We start from the raw sequence: 23,103 nt of genomic DNA on the forward strand, positions 1-23,103 counted from the left end.
ACCGCGGGATCAAATTATTGCTGCTCAGAGAAATAATATTGGCATGGAAAAGATTCGGCAAAGGCTCAGGGAAGGTGACCCTCGTGTGGCATACTTTCAGCTTGATGACGAGGGTGTGTTATGGTTTAAGAACCGGCTGGTAGTACCTAAGGATTTGGAACTTCGGAAGTAGATTTTTGATGAGGCTCACCTCTCTAGGTACTCAATTCACCCGGGCAGCAATAAAATGTACCAAGACCTCAGACAGCGATTTTGGTGGACCAGGATGAAACGTGAGGTCGCCAAATATGTGTCGGAGTGCAATATCTATCGAATTGTCAAAGCAAGTCATCTCAGACCTGCTGGCATGCTACAGCCTTTGGATATTCCTTCGAGGAAGTGGGAGGATATTAGTATGGACTTCATTGTTGGTTTGCCTCCCACGTCAAAGGGATATGACTCTATTTGGGTTATAGTGGATCGTCTCACTAAGTCCGCACACTTTATTCTAGTCAAGACGCGGTATAAATCTCACCAATATGCTAAGTTATACATTGCACGGATTGTGAGTCTTCATGGTATCCCAAGATCCATTATATCCGACAGAGGCCCACAGTTTGTTGTCCGTTTCTGGGAACAGTTGCATGCATCTCTGGGTACTCAGCTTATTCACAGCTCAGCCTATCATCCTCAGACCGATGGTCAAACTGAGCGAATCAATCAAATTCTGGAGGATATACTTAGAGCCTGTGTGCTCTCTTATAGCAAGAAATGGGATGAATGCCTACCTCTAGCGGAATTCTCTTATAACAACAGTTATCAGGAAAGCATCAAAATGGCTCCTTTTGAAGCGTTATATGGGCGGAGGTGTAGAACTCCAGTGAATTGGTCAGAAGCCGGGGAAAGGAATGTGTTCGGTCCTGAAATGGTCAGTGAGGCAGAAGAACAAGTCCGATTCATACAGGAGAATTTGAAAATAGCCCAGTCTCGACAGAAAAGTTATGCGGACAAGAAACGTCAATCCGTCTCATTCCAAGTGGGAGACCATATTTATTTGCGGATATCTCCAATGAAAGGAGTCCAGCGATTCGGAGTGAAGGGAAAGCTCGCACCTCGCTATGTTGGGCCTTTTCCTATCATTGAGCGGTGTGGGCCGGTAGCATATCGCCTGGAACTTCCTGCCCAATTATCCGCGGTTCATAATATTTTCCATGTCTCTCAGCTCCGGAAATGCCTCCGTGTTCCAGAAAATGTGATTGACATAGAAAAGTTGCAACTGGAGCCCAATCTTGTCTATCCGGAGTATCTAATCAAAATTGTTGATCACAAGACCAGGGTCACTCGGAATCAAACCAGTGATTTCTATAAAGTGCAATGGAGCAATCACTCCGAGCGGGAAGCCACTTGGGAAACGGAAGAATTTGTTCAATCCAAGTGTCCGGAGTTGCTACAAACTTATCAAGGTACCTAACCTTTCGCTCCTGTTTCAATTAGTAACTTCACTCTAAATCTCGGGACGAGATTTCTTTAAGGGGTTAGGATTGTAACACCCAGGAAAAACCGTGGACGGTTCGCTAGGGATCGGCGGACGGTCCGCCAGAGTAACGCCCAGATATTTAGCTGGATGTGGGCCCGGTCATCATCTCCTTCTTCATCATTCCCACCTCGACTAGAGATGAGCAGAGCTCGTCCGCTCGCGCCGCCGTCGCCTCCTTCCATCGATCTCCCTCCTCCGGCCACCATACTTCGATTCCTCGTGCGAGCACCTTCCCCAGCACCTCCTCCACCTTCCCCAACCCCCAGCCCAGCTTGTCCTGGCCGGAATCGCCCCCGCCACCGCCGGTCACCATTGGAGCCGCTTGAAGCTTTGCTCCACAGTCGATCCGCTTCTCCGGTCGTCCTCCGCCCGAACCGACCGCGGGAATGGATTCGTGGTGAGTTACTTGTGGTCCCCGGCCCTTTTTCCCCTTCCATTGTGAGCCGCCGGCACCGGTGAACGGACGCCGCCACCGCCGCCACGCTTGCTACCGCCTGTAGCGTGGTGTCAAAGATATGAACTGCGGTCAGTATGCCTAGGAGGGCCGGACAGTCCGTAGGTCAAGTCAGAAGTTGTCCAGAGATGATGTTGTCTCTGGTGTTTTCGTAGAATTGAACTGCGGACGGTCCGATATTGGAGAGCGGACAGTCCGCCGTAGAGATCAAAATTTGTCCAGAGACGATGTTGTCTCTGGTGAGGTTCGCAGGGTTGAACTGCGGACGGTCTGCTATTGGTGAGCGGACAGTCGGCCGTATAGTCTAGAATTTTGTCCAGAGACGTTATCGTCTCGTCTCTGGTGGAATTGGCAAAGTGAACTGCGGACGGTCCGCCAAGGAAGGCCGGACAGTCCGCAATAGAGATTAAAATTTTGTCCAGAGGCGTCATTGCCTCTGGTGGTATTGCAAAGTTAAACTGTGGACAGTCCGCTAAGTTGGAGCGAACGGTCCGCCGTATAGATTGAAATTTGTCCAGAGAGGTAGTTGGTTCTGGTGGGTCGGCAGAGTTGTACTGCGGATGGTCCGCCACTTGGGCGCAGACAGTCCGCAGGTCATTCCAGTTGAAGTATAATAGTTGCATCATTGAGCTGCACTCAATTATTTCATATGCATTCGTGTAGCATCCGCCGTTGAGGACGTCGTGTTCGAGGTGATCGCGGCACCTCAGGTGCAGCCGGAGCAAGCCCAGGAGGAGAGGCGTGAGAATCCGGCCCAAGGCCCGTCTGACTCTAGCTCTGATCAACAGCCCGAAGGCAAGCCCCGGTGCACATCCTATTAATTAAAATTATGACACCTAGATATGTATTTATTGCTTGTGCATTATGTTTAGGAGTTGTTTGAAACCCTAGTTGCATGAACCCTAGGTTTCCTTGAGTTATACTAGTATGTATAGGATGATAGAAATGCTATGCTAAATAGGGTTCAGTAGAAGTCGAGTAATTTTTGGTTACTCGCGAGATATAGGATGTTTTTTTATGTTTCCATATATGAGTTACTCATCTTGGGTTGGAAGTCTTGGAATGAAAGAAAGAATAGAAACTGAGACCGGGTGGGAGAGGTGTAGTTCCGCCCGTGTCAGTTAAGGACCGAGCCGTTGTCGGCCCTACTGATCATATTTGAACTGTACTAACCGCATACCGGGAGTAGGAGGTAGTCGAAACCGGTAAGCCTAGTACTGCCTTGCTTCGAAAGTACAGGACTCCATCTCACCTCCTGGGGTAGTGTAACGTCCCGGAAAATTCACCCAGTTAAATCACGCGCAAAATATAATTTTCGAAGTCTTTCATCGTTGAGCTCAAAAATCTTCTACCCTGAACCCTAATTCCCGAAATCATTTCTCTGTCCCGCCACCCGATTTCCAATCCCCGACCCATTTCTCTGTGCCCCTCGTTCCGCGCACGCACATGACCGCTGCGCGTGGCCGACCGGGGCCGCAATCGCCGCCAGAGCACGATCACTCTCTCTCTCTCTTCCTCTCTTTTTCTTTTTCTTTTCTTTTCCCTTTTTTCATTTTCCTTTTTTCCTTTCTTTTTCTTAATCCTCCTCCCTTCCTTCTCTCTCCCTCCTCCCTCTCCTCCCGCACGCTCCCAAGCGCCACTCGGCCAGCGCACGCCCGGCCCCGGCTCCCTGTCTTCGTCTTCCCGCGCGCAGCCGCAGCAGCTCGCCGCCGCTCACTCCCAGCGCGCGGTACGCGCCTGCGCCCCATGCACGCCCACGCGTGCGCACGTGCGCGCGCACACACACGCTCGCCGTGCCACGGCGCACCGAGCCACGCATGCCGCAACGCCGGCTCGACCGCGTGCGCGTCCGTGCCACGCCACCCGCCCCCGCTCCCAGTTGCCTCCACGCGCGTGCCCGCCTTCGCCACCGAGCGCTCCTGTGCGCGCCCGCCACCAGCTACGCGCCACGCCGACCACCCCTGCTCGACCCATCCCATCATCTTGTGGCCGCCACGCCGCCCGTGCCGCCTCTCCGCTGCGCACCACTGCCCGACACGTCCCGTCCCGCCTCGCCGCTAGCGCCGCTCTGAATGCCATTAATGGATGCGAGCTGCCCCGCCGGCCACCCGACATGCTCTGCCCTCCCCACCGCCTTTCCTCGGCTATAAAGAGGCCCCCGAGCTCCACAACCACCACCACGAGCCATGCCGCCCCCGTGCCCCTCCTCTCCGGCCTTGCTGCGCCGCCACCCAGAGCCGTCGTGGCCGCCGTCGCCCGCCCTCGTCGCCCCATCTTCTCGCCACGCCCCAGCTCGAGCCAAGGTAGGGATAGGACCCTCTTGGCCCCCTCTCACTTTCCCCCTTCCCCTTGGCCGCCACCGAGCTCCGCAGCGGCGCCACCACGGCCGCCGCCGCTCATCGCCGCCCACCCTCGTGGCCGGGCCGCCTCGGACCACCCCGGCCCAAGCCACGGCCGGGACCGGATCCTCTCTCCTCCCTCTCTCTTTTCCCTCACTCCAGAGCCGCCCTCGCTCCCCGAGCCGCTGGCCCAGGCCGCCGCCGGCGAGCCGCCCCTCCCTCCCCTGTTCTTTGGTCGGGAGGAAAGAGAGGAGGGCAAATATGCCCAAAACCCCCTCCCCTCTATTCTATTTGTTTAAGAACCCTTCCACCCTTTGGCCTTTTGCAAATTAAGCCCTATCCTTTATTATATTTACAAATAAACCCTCCACTATATAAACTTATTTATAAATAAAACCCTACCCTTTTCCAAAAAAACCCAAACATTCCCCAGAATTCTAATCATGTCCTTTCACTATTTACAAACAGGTCCCTGACTCCTTGTTTAACCCCTAAACCTCTCTGTAACCTATCATTTCATGCGCCAAACAATCTCCGATCGACCTGAAACTTTACCACACCATTCCTATTATAGTTTTGGCTATGCCATTAGGAAACCGTCCAGAAATATTACTTCTATCTTCATATCATAATTGTTTCCGATTCGAGCTCAACGATAAAACTTTTATTTCTTTTTCTTGATTATGTGTTTGTTTGTATGCGTCATAGATCACGGTGTGAATGAGGGACAGTGCCTCGGTCAGGACTTCCCGGAAGGCTTTGAAGACGGCAAGCTCAATCCCATCCTTTGATGCATATTTTGTCCTAGTTTTTAAAAACACAACCTATGGGCCTGTTTCAAAACTGCATGTTATTTTGCTGCTAAAACATAGTTGGATAGCCACCCCTTGATTTGTTATAACCATTTCTTGACCACCTAGATTAATGTCTGAATGCGTTTGGACGTTAATTGCTGCTAGAATGCTTAGGACCTTAAACTTGGTACAATTTGTTTTATAAAAAGAAAACGTGTGAGTGTGTGTGGGAAGGGAAAATGTGGAATTTTCGAAAGATGAGTTTAGACAGGATGGATGGCATTTCTGTGTGATTTGCCGATTGGTGTGCTTGTACTTGTGTGGTTAAGCAAGGAAGGGAGATATCCATCTTGTCACAACTAAGGACCGAGTTGGTGTGTCATCTCACCTAACTCTATTACCGTGCAAACCACTCGACCGTTGAATGGGCAGCGACTTAGCATAAACCCCACTAGTTAGTCTGATAGCCATCAGGAGAGCTGAGAGCAACGGGTGATCAAGGAGAAGGGATTAGCTCTGTGTGACTTATGCCCCGGTTAAAACCTCTGTGATAGGTCAATGACCCTTAGTGGATCCCATGATGGCTAGTCAGGTCTAGCTAAGGTGGGTAATGGCTTTGTTGGGATCTGCACCGACACTAAGGTGATCGAGCTGTGGTACCCCGCTTGTGGGTAAAGTTGCACACCTCTGCAGAGTTAAAATCTATTCGAATAGCTGTGCCCACGGTATTGGGCGAGTTACGGTGTGGTCACATAACTAGTGTTTCTTCTGGGATTGGATGGGTTGGCGTGAGTTGTTTTTGGAAAAGTGTCCGGCAGTTGTGCCATGTGCTACGACAGATGAGGAATCCGGTAGCAGTTTAAAACTTGGATCCTGTGTGGATCAACACTACGTGTTACTTGGTACAAGAAAATTTGCTTTGAAAATCCTTTCTTTTAAATGAACCCCTGCATCAAAATTTGCTTTTCGCAAATAAAACCCTAGCCTCATCCTTGATTTACCCTGTGCATTATATTCTGTTTATACCCCCTCCGTGGGTGTGGTTGGACTTGCTGAGTACGTTTGTACTCACCCCATTCTTAATTTTTACAGAGGAAGATCCAGACTTCGTTCCCGAAGACGTTGAGTAGAGGTTCTGTCCTGCACCCAACCTTGCCTAGGGATAGGGTCACCCGCAGGAAGTTCCGTCTGGTGCAAGACTCTGATGACCCCCTTTTCGTAGTTAATATCGTTGTGTGGGTGTTAGTTGTTATTCTCGCGATAGTGGCGCTTCACTGCCCACTTCCGCGTAGAGTTGTACGGTGAAGTACCATCTGATGTAATAAAAGTGTTATCAGCCTCCTGGGACTGATATTGTATCACTTTTAAGTCTTCTCTCATGAGGGGACGCTTCAGGTAGTCGAGTAGTCGCAGAGAAATGGGGATGCATGTATTACTTTTGGTGGTCTCATGTTGAGCTCGGTTGACCATATAATGGTGGGGCGGTCCTGTAGTTCGAGGCGGGGAGGGGAAGGGTTGGTGCGTGTGGTCTGACGGGGCTTTTGCGTGCCGTGTTGGTTAGGTCCACCTTGCAAGGTTAAATCGAATCGATTCGCCGTCAGACGCTCTCGGACATGGGCACCTTGATCACCGAGTCACATCATAGCAATATGAGTTGGAACATAGAGTCTATTATATATGTTGGTTCTATTTTGAATTGTAATTAATGTTCTACCATGTTTGTTCTAGATGGCCATGCAAATATTAGATTATGATTAATCCATATAGAATCTGGAGAAAAAATATTGAAATTAAGGATCCACTTTTAGATGTTTTTCTGCAAAATAAACCACCAGCCAAAAGCCTTGCATGTCTAGATAGGTGGGCTACGTATACCCAATAGTCAGGTAAGTCTTGCTGAGTATTAGTTGCTCAGGGCTTTTGTTGAAATATTATTTCAGGGCACACAGACGTATACTTTTGTTCTTGCTGCGTTAAGTTCATCCGCCGGGACGCAGAGGGATGGGAGGTTGTGGACCCAGACGCTTAGTTAGGGACCTCCCTAGGGTACACTTGTGGTAGTTGTAGGCCTTTTTTCTCTGTTCGAACCCGAATTTTAGTAATGTAAAGTTTGTAAATTATGTATTTATTCAAACTTGGTTTGAAAAATTTATAGTAGAATCTTGTGTATATTGCTGTATTTTCAAATATATGTCGTGCTTGTACCATCTGCGCTCACCTTCGAGTGAGACTATCGGTGTTGTTTCGATCGGGACGTGGGCTGAGAAAGGGCTGTCAAATTAAACCATTAAGCTAACGCGCCCGATGTGTTCAAATGACGGTCATTACATTTTAATTGAGAGTTATAATTTGGCGGTTCCGTCACACATATGAGAGCTGTGCTGTGCCGCGCCTGCAGCTGGATCTGCTGATGAAACTCGTCTCCCACTCAGTCTGAACAAACAGGGTGCATCAGATCTTCTGTGCTGTGCCGCGCGGACAGCTGCAGCTTCTGTTCAGGAGTACTAAGTCCTGTTTAGTTCCACCCCGTAAACGAAAAAAAGCCGTAAACGCAAAATTTTACAAAAGAATTTTGCTAATTTGAAGTACTAAATGAAGTCTATTTACAAATTTTTTTGCATGGATGGGATGTAAATCGCGAGATGAATCTAATGAGCCTACTTAATTTATGATCTGCAACAGTGATGCTACAGTAACCAACCGCTAATTATTGATTAATCATAGATTAATTAGCATCATTAGATTCGTCTCGCGATTTACAACCCATCCATGTAAAAAGTTTTGAAAATATACTTCATTTACTAGTTCAAATTGGGAAGATTCCGACGCAAATTTTTTTTGACTTTACAGGCCTCACGAACTAAACACGGCATTAACAACAAGTAAAGGCCTCACGAACTAAACACGGCCTTAACAACAAGTAAAGCTTTGGAACTGGCATGTAAGGCCTGCCAGTCGCAGTCGTGCCTACGGAACAATCCTGTGTTCCTGGAGCCCCAAACAGTTCGAGGACAGGCATTAGAGCAGGCAATCAAAGCCCAGTGATCAGTGTGGTACTACTATAGTTCGTATGAGCAGGACGGATGGGCAGGTCCTGCATCCATCGTCCATCCAAGAGAGCGTGGCCAGCCGGACTCCCCCGCCGGTTGCCGTTGCAAATGGAGGACATTTCAGTCGGCAGCTAGCGTTAGGTCCCATGGCCGCCTAGTCGTCCTAGCCCTTGCCCAACTCCAACCGCATCCGGAGCACCATTAACGCGGGCGACGGAGAAGGGCCGGGGCCGCATTGAACCCTCCGGTCTCCGGAAGCCTGGCGATCAGAAGAGGCCACGTCGGTCGTCTCCCGCGGCGGCGGTGGCGATGGCGGCGAGCTGGCGCGTGCTCCGGCGGCGTTGCCATGGAGTCTGACGTGGCGCTTTCGGGCGAGGGAGTTCGCTCGCTGCGTGCTCCGGCGTGCCGGAGTGGACGAGTGGTGCGCGGGGGCGCTTCGTCTCGGGCTCCGCCTGCCAACTACCTATTCATCATCATCAGAGTTTGCGCGTTCATCATCATCAGAGTTTGCGCTGTCAGTGGAGTCATGGGAGGAAAATGCAATCACCATGACCATGATTGATTTGATAGCAAGTATTATCCTTTTCATCATCTGATCAGAGCACTCACGTCACGTGTTTGTTGCAGCGGCAAAGATTTGCGAGCCTCGTGGTGCCTCGGGCGACCACATACACAGCAGCTAGCGCTTCAGAACCCTGCTGCAGTGACACCGGACCTGACTGTTAAAAGACTCTTGGATCCAGTGGGCTGGGCAGTGGCTAACTGGACTGTAGTCTGTTAAGAGGTGGATAACGATGGGGTTATGGGTGGGAGTAATTAGCCGCCGAGCACGGTACTCGACCATACTGACAGCGTAGCTCATCATAGGGTGAGAGTACTGGTGAATTGACCCTGAGCTAGTGCAATCAGGCGTGACCCAGCTGATCAAATAGTAGAAGTACTAGTAGATGATAGATGATAGATAGCTACACGCAATTACTAATTCTTGGTCGTGCACGTGCAGTGCAGGGCCTCATTGAAAGCTGGCTGGATTGGATTTGGATCCGTGTGGACCTGTTATTAGAGCTAATAATACAGTATTTAGAGCATCTCCAAGAGTTTTTCCAAAATCTACTCTCTAAAATATCATTTGGAGAGTCATTTAAATAGAGGATATCTATCTTTGGATATTCATTTGAAGAGCCTGTTGGAGGTTAATTTTTCATCAAAATCTCTATTTCTATAAATTAGAGAATATATAAAGAGTCTCTTGGAGATGCTCTTAGCTTTGTCGCCCAACTTTCAACTATTTAATTACCTAGTAGTAACTTGTAGAAAAGCTTTAAGCCGGCTTCTAATAATTATGCTTTGGAGATCCAATTAGGACCTTAGATTTTCACCCAAATTCTCAGAGAAAGTGACAAGAGTAAAAAACAGGTTGATGAAAACGGATACGGCAAAGTTTGACAAAAAAAAAGTGTTGTGTGAGAGATAATAAGTCGGAATAAGCCCAACATGTAAATAACCGGTGGAGCTACCGCATGGCTGAAAAACCGTGACCCGCGGCGACCGCTGTAGCGTGCCAACCAATTATCCGGTGAGAGCAAGTTTAATAGTTGGCGGGGAGCCGGCGGGGAGCTTGCATGGCACATGAGAGAGAATCGAGCGGACACGGAGCAAAACGCCGGCCCCAGCCGGCGGAGACGCACTGCACATCTTGCCATTGGCTGAGCAGCGAGCTAGCTGTGAGGCCCACCCCCATCCCGCGCGTCTCCCAGCCAGCGGCCGGCGCAATCTATTAAACTTGCTCTGAAGCGAAAAGGAAATGTGTGCTTCTGTACGCGCTCGACGCCAAAAACAAAAAAAGAAAAAAAAACTTAGCAGCGGATCTAGACCTCCGGGCTCCGTCAGCTATCTGATCGAGAACGAGACGTCCTGTGTGCCAGTGGCGACGAAAAGCACGCGCACGACGCGACAGCAGCTAGCAATGGCGGCGACACGTCGCGCTCCGGGCAGTTGGCCTCGTCGTTCTTATTAACACGCTGCTAATCCCTGCTGCTGTAAAACACAACACTTTGGCCTCGTCGTTCGCGGTCCCTACCGTCTGTTCACGTCTCGTCACTAATCCCCATTAACTGCTCGTACTAGCTAGCCGTGTCTTTGGTGGCTTTGGATCCCATCAGCCCATCACCAACTGTGCGACGTACCGGCTCGGCCGCCGTGCACCACAGGTTTGTTCGCCGGCATGGCGCGGCACACCATGGTCTGATACGTGCCGTGCCGCGACGCGGTGTCGAGCGCGCGCGACGCGAGCCGCCGCGCGCGCACGGCCGGCGCCTATAAGACCCGCCCGAGCCGCGGCGCCGGAGGGGATCGGATCGATCGCTTCGCTCGCACTACAGTGTTCAGCTCGAGCGTTCACGCGCCTCGTGCCACTTCCAGACTCTAGGTGCGGGGCGTCGTCGGAGCGGACCGGCCGGCCGGCCAGCGCAGCCAGCGGCGGCGAGGCGATGGTGGCCGCGGCGCGGGCGTCGGAGGTGAAGGCGGAGGGCTTCCTGCGGGGCGCGTGCGCGGCGCTGGCGGCGGCGGCGGCGGCGCTGGTGGGGCTCAGCACGGAGACCGAGACCGTGCTGCTCGTCCGGAAGAAGGCCACCGTCAAGGACGTCCAGGCTCTCTGGTGAGTGCGGTGTCTAGTGCCGGGCGTGGCGCCTGCTGCCGGCTTCGATTCACGGGCGCGCTGACCTGCGCGCGCCTCGACCCGCAGGGTGCTGGCGATGGCGGCGGCCGCGGCGGCGGGGTACCACCTGCTGCAGCTGCTCAAGTGCCTCTACCTCGGCCGCGCCGGCGGCGGCGTCAACACCTGCCGCCGGAGCAGCAGGGCGCTGGCCTGGGTGTGCCTCCTGCTCGACAAGGTAAAGCCTCGGCGACTCCCTCCTCGTCCCTCCTACTCGATCTCCTTTAATTTCAAAAAGGAAGGATTTCATCCCTCCTTTCGGAGAAAGAATCTTCAAATTTCCGATGGAGGGAAAAAAATGTCTTTCTTGTTGTTACATTGTATACAGGCTCACAATCGACTACAACGTAATCAAATCCTGTAGAAATCATATGGGTGTGTTTAGTTGGTGAAAAAGTTTAGGTTTTGGTACTGTAGCACATTTCGTTGTTATTTGACAAATAATGTCCAATCATGGATTAATTAGGCTTAAAAGATTCATCTCATGGTAATTTAGACCGTGTAATTAATTATTTTTTCAACTGTATTTAATGTCTCATGTGTCCAAAAATTTGATGTGACAGATCCTGTAGAAATTTTTTTGGGAACTAAACACCCCCTAAATCAAATTATACATACATGGCCCATGAATGAAATCGCATGAAATTAGTGTAAATTCAAGCCTCAACCTTCGGAAAGGAAACAAAAACAGGGCTACACTGGTGTGTCGAGCCCTTAGTCTAGCCATCGATTTCGTTCGTTGGATGATGAGTATTCAGAAATCAGAACTGTGCAGCTTTCTTTTTTCTTTTCTTTTTTTTGTCAGTTTACCTGACTATCACCATTCTTGGAAGGAGCATCACCATCTCCGAATTTATCAAATGTAGTGATAGCACTGAGCTATCAACTGATCATATCCTTGTCCCTACTATTAATTAGCACATTTAATTTTGTAGTTGTTTTACCTTTAGCATACGGTAGGCATGACACTGTACTCTAGTCCAACCCACACTTGTCGTTCTTATGCTTGTAGCTGCTCCGAGACGGTACTTCTACTTCAGTACCCCCAGTTCTCAGATTGCACCCCATCAATTCTTCTTTTACCAGAAAGAAAGAAAAAAAGGAGAGAGAGAGATACAGAAAGTGCTCTCAGTAGTTCAGTACCAGACTATCACTAAGGCGAACACGACTGAAAGTTAAGGATAGGGTTTGTTGCACCTAATCATCTGCATCACTGTGGTCTCATTTAAGCACACCAAAATCCGCCATCAATGGACGGTTCCAAGCGAATGCTGGGATTTATGCAAGCTCTCCCTCACCATCCGTCCATTAATTAGAGCAGCTAGCCTTGCGTGCTCATGTGGTTATGCGGATCCGCCGGTGGAGTAGTACGGCGCGTCTCCATGTGACTATATGTGAGCTGCGAGCAATCGCAGTCGGTTGCCACCATTTCACTTGTACTCCGTAGTAGGGGATTTTATTTGCAGCTAGGAGCTGAAAACGATGGAGGAGGCTTTGAGAAAAATTTCAGTCAAATCAAATAAACAAAAGGATAGACAAAATTTTAGCACATTTAAAATAATAAACATAGACTAATTACAAAATTAATTACAGAACTCGTCTGTAAACTACGAGACAAATTTATTAAGATTAATTAGTCCGTCATTAGCACATGCATACTGTAGTAATTACTGTAGCAATTTAATATGTAATCATAGCATAATTAGGCTCATTAGATTCATCTTATAATTTACAAGCAAACTATGCAATTCATTTTTTTATTTCGTCTAAATTTAATACTCCATGCATGTAATATTCCTTTTCGATATGATAATTTTGGAATTTTGAATTTTACAACTAAACAAGGTTGTCCATCAATTTTCTTGTTTCTTTGTGTTACTCGGTAGTGCTCCTACCTCTTCTATTAAAAAAAAATGTTTGTTCACTCGGTAGGTAGTGTGTGCCTGTGCCAACTCCCTCCCAAGCGGTCGTGAACAGCAGCAGCAGTAGGACTGTAGGACTGTAGGAGTAGGACAGGGCACATTAATTGCTCAAGGCGATGGAAGCCATACGAGGCACCTCGAGGTACACCGTACACACGCCCGGAAGGTGTGGAAGGACGCTGCAGCTCGGCGTTGCCAACAACCGCGGCTAAAGAGATCCATAGACCGCCATGAACCCCCTCAAGGACACACAACCACAAGCAAGTCAGCAACAAAAACAAACCACCATTAAGACCGCCACGATCTCATGCCGTTTCCTAGCCTTTGTGTTCGCTCGTGACCTCGCCTCGGCTCGACCTGTCATGGTTTCGCCTAACGAATGAGAACCGGGCGTTGGGGTTGCAGGCGTGCGCGTACACGACGTTCGCGACGACGGCGGCGGCGGCGCAGGCGTGCGTGATCGCGCTGGGCGGCGCGCACGCGCTGCAGTGGACCAAGCTCTGCAACATCTACACGCGCTTCTGCGAGCAGGTCGCCGGCAGCCTCGTGCTCGGGATGCTGGCCGCCGTAGGCACCGCCGTCCTGTCCGCCGTCTCCGCGCGCAACGTCGTCCGCCTCTACCCGCCGCCGCCGCCGCCGCCCTGCGCCGCCGGGCACTAGCTCGCTCTGGGTCCACGGCGTCAGCTGGGGCGCGTGGGCTTCTATGAAGAATCTGACAATGGGCCCTGGTGAAGTGTAGGCCCATGAGAAAGGTGACCTGGGCTGCGAAGATGGAGATAGTAGGATTCTACCTACTTTGGACTGTGTGCTCTCTAAAAACAGATGTACTTCCTCTCTAAAAAAAAACAGATGTACTTTTATGGGTTTTTTTTTTGTTTTTTGTTTTTGCATTTGATATGTTAGTGGAGACATGGGTGTGTATGTACGCTAGTGTATCTGTATGTATTTGCAGTGTACTTTCATAGACAAATAATATGCTACATCTTACCTACTGTGCAGCTAAAGAAAAAAAAACAATTGCTGCCTGCCGTAAGGGTTTGTATCTGTATTGGTGTAGACTTGTAGCGACGATATCACAGTTGGGCTTTGATAAGGTCATTCACGCCCCAATTCTGAATATCACGTTCCATTTGGAAAGTAAAAGAAGAAATACAAGATTCCATAAATTCTTGCTCCAGACACACCCAAATTTCATGCTTCGAATTTCAATGGCACGCAAACATGGTTCATTTTTGTATGGACCTGGCACAGGATTGGCCAGTTTGAATTCGGATCAGGCAGTCATTTCACCTAAGCAGTCTGAATTTATGTACAGAGAGCAGACACCATTTGGATCTGAGGATGGCTCTTACTGAACAAAAGATTGAACAAAGATATGGTATAATAATCAGCCTTTTTGGGGTCAAAAAGGGTATCTATACATGATACAATACATAGAACAAATAAACAAAGTATACTTTACCCATCTAAAAGAATCAATAGGGATTGCTTGGCCTTTCTATATGTATTACTGCCATCTCATGAATATTACAGCATGATTTTTGACAAGGGTGTAGAAACTTGTGTTTTGGTGGGGTGGGGATCGGGATCAATATCAGGCTTAGTTTTTGGACTGTGTTTCGCTAGGAATCCCTGCAGCAAGTCGTGCTCTCAGGTCTTTCCTAAGGATTTTGCCAGAAGGATTCTTCGGAATGGAATCCGTGAAGAAAACTTTGTTGATCCTCTTGTAGAACACAACCTATAATATTGTAGAGTCTGTTAGTATCATTGTACTTTGCTCTTCAAGTAATATAACCACATGTACTGAAGCAAGCATTCTTTATGTTTATACATGATGTAGCCACCTTAGCTTTAGTCTTTTAAATATTCACTGTTTCTAGACATGCATTGGTATGCGAAAAATTATTTATTTCAGAAGGTTGGTATTACCTCCTTTGCAACAAACTGCTTGATCTCGTCCTCACTGATCTCAGAATCTTCAGTCCGAATAATGAATGCAACGGGGACTTCACCGGCAAGTTCATCTTTCATTCTGCAATCAATCCCAAATAATTAATTCATCAACTTCAAGATAACATGTGCCATGTAAACCTGCTGATTCTATTTGATGATTAAAGCAAGTGGATCGACTTACGAGACAACAGCAGCATCCTTAATTTCAGGATGTGTGAGGAGAAGGGCCTCAAGTTCTGCAGGCGGTACTTGGAAGCCCTTGTATTTGATTATCTCCTTGAGCCTGTCAACAATGAAGATCTCATCGTCGTCATCAACATAACCAATGTCGCCGGTGTGCAGCCATCCATCCTTATCAATGATATTCTTTGTGGCTTCTGGATCATTCAGATAACCTGCAGATCGTAGGATTTAGTAGCAAACTTGACAATTATTACCTTCAAACATTCCGCTGCACATTTAGAATGTAATCTGATAGCCAGTACAGGAAAATATATTAACTGCTGAGACAAAATCAGATGGTCCAAACAAAAGCAAAAGACAATTCAAAGAATGCTATAGGATTGGGGAACTTCTTCATAGTTCATTCTTCAAAAAGAAACTATAGGATAGACTCTAGAGTCAACTTCAGGTTAAAATCACAGAGATGACTTAGTGGTGAAATCTTGCCATCAGTGTTTTAAAGGCAACCCAAGGCAAGCTGGGTACACCTGGAAGTCTAAGCGACAAGGCGTGACTGTTGCCCAAGGTAGCTGGGTCCGCCCGGATGCCTAGGCAACGCCTTTGAAACACTGCTTGACATCAGTTACACTTGCAACCTACAGTAACCTATATACTAATGCCAACATAGTTTATCATTTACATACTAGGAAAACGTCGCCAATACTTTTCGGATATTTCTACAAGGTCACAGTCTCTACAAGGTCACAGTCTTCGAGACTTGAGGTGGCATTCGACAATTACTGCCGAAAGCAACATAGATCATATCCAAACTATTTTTATACCTTTGGAGTAGTTCTATTTTGGATTTTTGGAACACAGATATTGTGTGGTTGCAAGAATGGAAGGACAGACTTGCGTTTTATTTACGAAAAAGACATCTAAATTCTTAGAAAAAAGAACTACACCAATAATTCAAGACGCAAGGGTACTGGGGCAGTGAAGGAGAAAGAAAAGGACAGAATATGTGGAAGATTCCTATGAAGAAACATGCACATGGGTGACCACAGACCAGCCTGTTGGTATCATGGATTAATGGATTCAATGTATGCACAGACAAGAGATATTTCACCTTACTGATGGTAAAAAAACAAACTATACTACATGGAAAGGAGATACCCGAAGCAAGGAAGCTGTCTGGCTGTATCTTGCTTGCACCTATCTTTATGAGAAACAGAGATTGCAGAACAGGTTATCTGCAAAACTCCCTGCTCGAAAATTTTCATTTTGAAGAATTTTGTGATTGAATCCAATTATGATGATCTTCAGTTAATCAGTTGTTTGAGGTTATAGCAGTTTGTGTAAACTAAGATTGCTGAAGATACTTTGGGAAATGCTTTCACATGGCCAGCTTGATGCATCGATGAATACATGGAGTAAATAAATGCACCATCAAGAAGATGCCAGGATGGATGCTTCGTACCATCACATGCAATTCAGGAGCTCGTGTTGAATTGGATCAGGTAATGGAAACTTAAAGTACTGAGAAACTGAGAAAACCTCTATATTGTATGCCTATTTTATTTTTGTTCATTCCTCCATTTTCTTGTTTACACGTCATTGTTATTTTAACCAGTTCAGTGCTAGAGTCCAAGAAAATTAGCGTCACTTCAAAAAAGATAGTGACTCGTGCCTAGATGTTTATTATATTCGTTAAGGAATGGAATGAAATGATGGATCACCATTCACCGATCCCTGTCCCAGAGGGGTCTTGTGGGTTCCTTGATGACGGGTCATGATTCAAGGCCCAGCCACCCAGGCTGATAGCTTATGGAGAACTTGCCTTTTTTTTCCGTCTGGTTTGATTCATAGTGCCTATCAAGGCTAGCACATGCAGGGGCAGCACATGTAGGGCCTTGCCTGACCGACTCACCTCTTTACTAGGCGGCACATGCCCAAGTCAGGGGATGCGGCCAGTTTATCCATGACACGAACAGTTGTGCTCAGACCATCCACACGCTAGGCGTCAATGGGTTTGCAGGTCTGAGCACTGGGCAGGCGAGAGCCAACCATGGGTTTAGTCTCAATTATTATCACTTCTGGCGGTTCGCTTTCGTAATAATGGATGGATGTGCAAACAGCACACCTGGCACATGTCTGTATCCAACAAGCAGCCTTGAACTGAATCCATGGACCCGAGGCTCCCATAGTGGGCTGCTCCCACCGTCCCACGCACTCCCAATGCTGGCGGCAGTGGTCAGGATGTGCTGCCGCCAAGGAAAAAAAAACGATGGCCCTCCTTGAGCTTGGAACATACCAAGAACACTTTTTTCTGGTCTTAGGTTACCAAGAATACTTCAGGTTCTCGTCTGGAACCGTCAACCAAGCTGCCCTGACGAACTGATTGGCAAGCTGCGGACAATTGCTTACCAACGTGTGCCTGTCTCCATGGCTAGATGCCAACAGGCAACAGCCGTGGGAAACGACTGGCTATCAGACGTGTGCTAGGAGGAAATTATGTCTGTAGTGGTAGGTTGGATGTTGGAACGAGCGGGGTTCATCTACCTAACTGGACGTGCACCGGACACATACTTTTGGTAAGGAGAAGGACCACTCCTACTAGCCAACTTTTTTGGTAGAAGACCAACTGAAACAGAGACACTTAAATGCCATTCCAACACCAAAGGAGCAGAAACTTTCAGAAAATTACTTGAGCTTATCCTACAAATACTGCATATTGTTTTGGAAAACTTTCAGAAAATAGATTAAGGGCCAATTGTTACTGGCCAAATCAATTACCAGAATACCCTTGCGCTCACAAGGAAACGGTGTTTTCAACTTCCGATGCTACCCAGGCAGCTAGGGCTGCCTGAAAGCATGGTGCCCAAAGCAAAGACAAATTAGATTACGTGCTGCTAGTGATTCTTCCAGGTTCCAGCTAAACTTGTCATGTTGTGCACGCTATCATGAGTCGTGGCGGCTCTGCTCTCGAGTGTTGAGAGCAACGCGGACGTGATTGCATTCCCGTGTTGTGACAGAGACCAATCCCCCCACGTCCGGACATTCAGAGAGACCTTTCTTAATTGGCCAGCGATGGCTCCATGCAACGGTGCCCAACTAACTAAGAAGTATCAGCACCCTGGCCCACCACAGGCGCTGCGGAGAGAAGACGCCCGTTCCAGCAGCGCAAGGATGCAGACGCGTAAAGCGTAAAGGGGCACGGATAAGACGGGCTCGGATAAGATGTTCGCATCCGCAAGCCGTGATTCAGCACAAAGTACTGTGGGTCTCAGCACTGTCAATCTTTTTCACTGCGCAGAGAAGAAATAGGAAGTTACGGGACGAGGAGAGAAACCGTAGGAATCCGCATCCTCTCTCCTCGTCCCCAATTTTGCGCATCCGCATTGGAGACCTATTGGATTGGTGAACAGTAGCACTCTGCTACCTATTTTAGGTATACGCAGTGGGATAAGAGACCTGCTGGAAACAGCCCTAGCACGGCCCGATCGCAGAGCCGGTCGCCATCTGTACTAAAAAATACTGGAGGCGGACGTGGAGGCGGGAGGGAAGAGAGCAACGGACCTTTCATGATTTGCTCGCCGCGGATGCAAATCTCGCCCGGCAGGTTCCGGCCCAGCGACGCGCCGGTGTCGGGGTCGACGATCTTCAGCTCGGCGTTCCGGACGACGGTCCCGCAGGAGCCGGACTTGACCTCGAACGGCTCCTTGGCGAAGGCCAGGCACATGGCCAGCACGGGCCCTGCCTCCGTCATCCCGTACCCCTGTCACGGCACACGAACAACCAGTGTTTTTCTTTTTCAGCGGCCTAGAACTTCATTCGGTTCACAATTGGTACGAAATCACCCATCTGCACCCACATTTTAGCAATAAAATTACACCTATTATTTATGAGTATTATCTGTTCAGCAACGTGGCAAGCCAGGCACGGCACGGTCCACCGGCACCCGTGGTGGGACTCGTCCACCCAGAACCGGCAGACCAAACAAGTAGCCGAACGAAATGCTTTCTTGGCGAGACAGCAACCGCGAGGGATCATGGGGTTGGCGTGCGCCTCCGACCTTTGACCTCACTCCACCCCCCTGCAGCTACCTGCTCCTCGTCGCCTCCACGAAGCGTCGTCGTCCCCCCGCCGGCGTGGTTGAGATGTCGCCTTGGCATGCAGCACAAGCAACCCCGAACCCAACGGACTGGCCTCCCGCGCGCCCGCAGCCGAAAAAGACGCGAAAAGCGCGACGCTACCACCCACCGACCCCGCTGCCAGAATCCCTCCCAATCCCACGCGCCCCCACTTGTACAAAAAACAATCGAATTCGACCTCAAATCCACCCAACTTGTACGCGTTCAATCATGCACGAACAGTAGTAGCAGTCGGGTGGTAGAGTAGGTGGTGGGTGCGGACCTGGCCGAGCACGGCGTTGGGGATCTTGGCCATGAACGCGTCCTGGAGGTCCTTGCCCATGGGCGCGGCGCCGGACAGGACCATGCGGATGGAGGCGAGGTCGGCGGCGCCGACGCGGGGGCTCTTGGCGATCTCCACCACGATGGGCGGCACGAAGGGCGCCACGGTCACGCCGTGCGCGCGCACCAGCTCCACCAGCGCGCCGGTCTCGAACTTGCGCATGATCACGATGGCGCACCCGGCGCGCAGGCCCGCCAGCAGCACCGAGTTGAGCGAGTAGATGTGGAACAGCGGCAGCACGCAGAGCACCACGTCGTCCTGCCGGAAGTACAGGTTCGGGTTCTCGCCGTCCACCTGAACCAAGATTCCATCGGGAAATTTTTCATTTCAAATAAGAATTCAGAAACACACAAAGTGCAACGGAAATTTGAAAAGAAAAAATCTTCCTGTCGACGCGCATCCTGAGATGGCAAGGCAGCAGGACAGCTGGTTGACTGTGCTCGTTAGAGTTAGTGTTGCTGACAGGTGGGGCCCAAGTGAAGCTAGCCACGAGGTCAGCAGTCCACATTAATGGCTGACGCGGTGGTAAATGGTCGCTGGATTGGCGCCGACAAAAAAGGGAAGGAAAAAAAAAGGAAATGCCCCCGAGCTGGAAAACGTGGGCGCCATCACGCCTCTTCGAAGAAGCAGCACAGAAAGGGGAAATCCCCGAAAAATTCGACGCCCAGCAGTAGATTTTTTTTTCTTTACTCGCGGCTGCTAGCTAACGGAATCGGGAATGGAGCAGTCCCCGGTGCCGAGCGGCAGCCGGAAGGATGTGTGGAGGTCTGTGTGCTCACCTGCTGCGCGACGCTGGTGACGAGGCTGCGGTGCGTGAGCATGACGCCCTTGGGCATCCCGGTGGTGCCGGAGGAGTATGGCAGCGCGACGACGTCGTCGGGGTGGACCTCCTCGTCGGCGGCGAGCGGCTCGGCGGCGTCCATGAGGTCCCGGAGCAGGGGGCAGCCCCCGGGGCCGCCGTCAACGGACACCACGGGCACGCCGCGCTCGGCGGCGAAGGCGCGCACCTTGTCGACGGCGCAGGCCTCGGTGACGATCACCCTCGCCCCCGCCGCGGCCGCCTGGCGGTGGATCTCGTGCGGGGTGTAGAACGGGTTGGCCGTGGTGGTGGCCGCGCCCAGCCGCGCGGCGCCCAGGAAGACGAAGGCGAACTCGGGGCAGTTGCGGAGGAGGTTCATGACCACGTCCCCCTTGCCCACCCCAATCGCGCGCAGCGCCGCCGCCGCGCGCCGCGAGAGGAGCTCCACGTCGGCGTAGGTGTGGACGGCGCCCGTCTGCCCGTCGATGAGGCACGGGCGGGAGGACACCTCGGGGAGCCGCTCGAAGCAGTAGGCCTGCAGCGAGAGGCCGCGCGGGATCTCGATGTCCGGGAGCTTGGAGCGGAACACGGCCGCGGCGGTGTCCTCCGGGACGGACCCCATCGCGCTGAGCCGGTGAAGTGGTGGTCGCCTGGTCGGGAATTTGAGGAGGAGGGTCTGCTAGTGCTCGGCTCTGCTGCTCGCCTGAGCTGAGGAGGACGACGGAATTGGGGGCGCCGGGTTAATATACTGCCTCAGCGTGGAGGAAAGGTTGGTGGGGGAGAGGTCGGAAAGGATGACTGGTGGGGCCCAAGTGGCGGTGGCCTCCTGGCCGGTGGGGTCGTATCACGGGTGAGTCGACCCCACCCACAGGCCACAGCTGTTCCGAACTCCGACTCCACGTAGCGGCTTATGCCAGTTAGGCGCGTTTAGTTCCCAAAAATTTTCACTTCGAAATTCGTGTCTCTTCCTTTGAACACATATATGGAGTACTAAATATAGTTAAACAATAAAACTAATTGCACAGTTTGGATGTACACGGCGAGATGAATCTTTTGAGCCTAATTAGTGCATGATTAGCCATAAGTGCTACAGTAACCCACTTGTGCGTTCTATGTGAGTTCTGAAATTAGTTTTTAATTAGTGTCCGAAAAGTCCTCTCGACATTTAGTCAAACTGTTGATTTGACAACTAAAAATTTTTGGTTTGGGAACTAAACACGCCCTTAGACGGCTGCCGTCTCTATGCATCAAGGATATCGTATGCAGACGACAGAATAGATAATTTATATAACAGTGTGTCTGTGTGGTTGTCTGTAAATTATTTAATACACGACTAGGCATAGAAAACGTGGTGATCAAACATGTGAATGGATCTTTGTGTGTTGGTTTGTGACATACATGAAAAAAAACAATTGTGGATGCAAATAAATCATATGAATATTTTTAAGAGATGATAGTATATTTATATGTAAATAAATCACATGCAAATAAATTATTTGTGCCCGATAGAATGTTGTATATTCATATCAATAAATAGAATTCATGATAGTATTTGAATATAGTTGAATTACACCATAAGAACTAATTTTCCTTATTATTGATGGAAGGCTGAAATTTCAGAAAAACTTAGAAAGTTTCTAAGTGTTATAATCGCAGTGATATGAGGCCATGTTTGGACTTGAGTTTTGATGAAATTTTCATCGAGCTAATTAAGGATTATGGGACAAATTAAAAGCCCTATCTATGGTGAACATAATCTAGTACTTGTGGATCCAGGAGGTTGGCATTTGGATATTTAAATTGGTCACTCAAGTTCGGTCAAAATCACTTAAACACATAGTCTGACGAACTGACGGAACTGAATCGAAGTTCCATATTTTTGCTCGATGTTCAGCGCCACATATCTCCCGATCCTTTGAGTTTCAGGGTATAGTGTTTATAGAGGAATTGAAGCTCTATGTATAGTATACAACTTTGGTTATTGGAGGTTTCAAAGTTTGAATTCGAAATTCAGAGATAAGGAAGGGAGAAGAGGTCGGGCTTGAGTGGGAGAAAGGCAGAAGCAGCTCGGTCAGTGCCGTGAGGCACTGCCTCACCGCTGGCATGGCGCGCCATGGGAGGAGGCTGCCACCCGTTGAGCTCCGGCCGGGGAAGGAAAGGTGAGGGCCCTAGCGTCGAATTCGCGAGCCACTTTGTGCTAAACCGCCGCTCGCCACCGTCGCCTAGCGCCGGCGTCCGCCATAGCCACTGTCCGCTATAGTCCAGTCGAGCCACTTTCTACTAAACCGCTCGCCGCCGTCGCCTAGCGCCGCCGTCCGCCATAGCCGCTGTCCGCTATAGTCCAGTCACGACCGCGCGCGGGAGAAATCGCTCGGGAGCACGGGATCGAGCTGCGCCATCACCGAGTCGCCAGCGTGCCATAAAACGGGTGATGAGCCGTCGATTCGCGCTCGGGCAACGAGCCCGTGCCGTCGTCTCGCGAGACGACAGCAACGAGCGGTTCCGCAATAAATCTGCTTCGGGAAGGAAATAAACCTTGTAGACGAGTCATTTACTCCCGTTTTACATGCCCTTAGGATTCGAATTTTCTACTCCGAGTCGGAGCGGATTTTGTAGCTTGCGGTTGCGGTGGCAGCTTGCAGCAGGAGTAGAATCAGCACTCGGATTCAGCGGGACGCGCGAGCTCAATTCGAGGGTATTTTTGGTTGAGCTTTTCAATCTGCTTTTGCTTTTGCAAAAATCAAAAGGCTAAAAAACCACAGCTACTTTTACCCAAAAGCTGTTTTTACTCTAGTACAAAATGAAAGTACCTACACCCCTGCTTCCAGCTGCTTTTGGATCAAATATTTATCCACCTGCCATTGGTTATGATACATACCGGTGGGTTCTTTTCTTCCCCGTCCCTTCCCACCGCGCCCCGACTCC

At 49.8% G+C, this 23,103-nt stretch overlaps 2 protein-coding genes across 2 annotated transcripts; one reads left to right on the forward strand and one right to left on the reverse strand.

Moving 5' to 3' along the window:
- The first annotated feature begins 10,482 nt into the window (after nt 1-10,482).
- Nucleotides 10,483-13,630, forward strand: LOC120671458 (CASP-like protein 2C3). The gene is made up of 3 exons (XM_039951794.1): nt 10,483-10,809; nt 10,897-11,044; nt 13,194-13,630. Exons 1-3 carry the CDS (start codon nt 10,643-10,645, stop codon nt 13,446-13,448), a joined length of 570 nt encoding a protein of 189 aa, XP_039807728.1. The 5' UTR covers nt 10,483-10,642; the 3' UTR covers nt 13,449-13,630.
- A 506-nt stretch (nt 13,631-14,136) lies between these two features.
- LOC120671457 (probable 4-coumarate--CoA ligase 4) lies at nt 14,137-20,933 on the reverse strand. The gene is made up of 6 exons (XM_039951792.1): nt 20,159-20,933; nt 19,320-19,673; nt 18,483-18,681; nt 14,923-15,136; nt 14,718-14,820; nt 14,137-14,526 (listed from the first exon to the last, which is right to left on the reverse strand). The coding sequence occupies exons 1-6, from the start codon at nt 20,798-20,800 to the stop codon at nt 14,389-14,391; spliced, it is 1,650 nt and encodes a 549-aa protein (XP_039807726.1). The 5' UTR covers nt 20,801-20,933; the 3' UTR covers nt 14,137-14,388.
- Nucleotides 20,934-23,103: the final 2,170 nt, after the last annotated feature.

This window comes from Panicum virgatum, chromosome 4N (genome assembly GCF_016808335.1).
Source record: "Panicum virgatum strain AP13 chromosome 4N, P.virgatum_v5, whole genome shotgun sequence".
NCBI lineage: Eukaryota > Viridiplantae > Streptophyta > Magnoliopsida > Poales > Poaceae > Panicum > Panicum virgatum.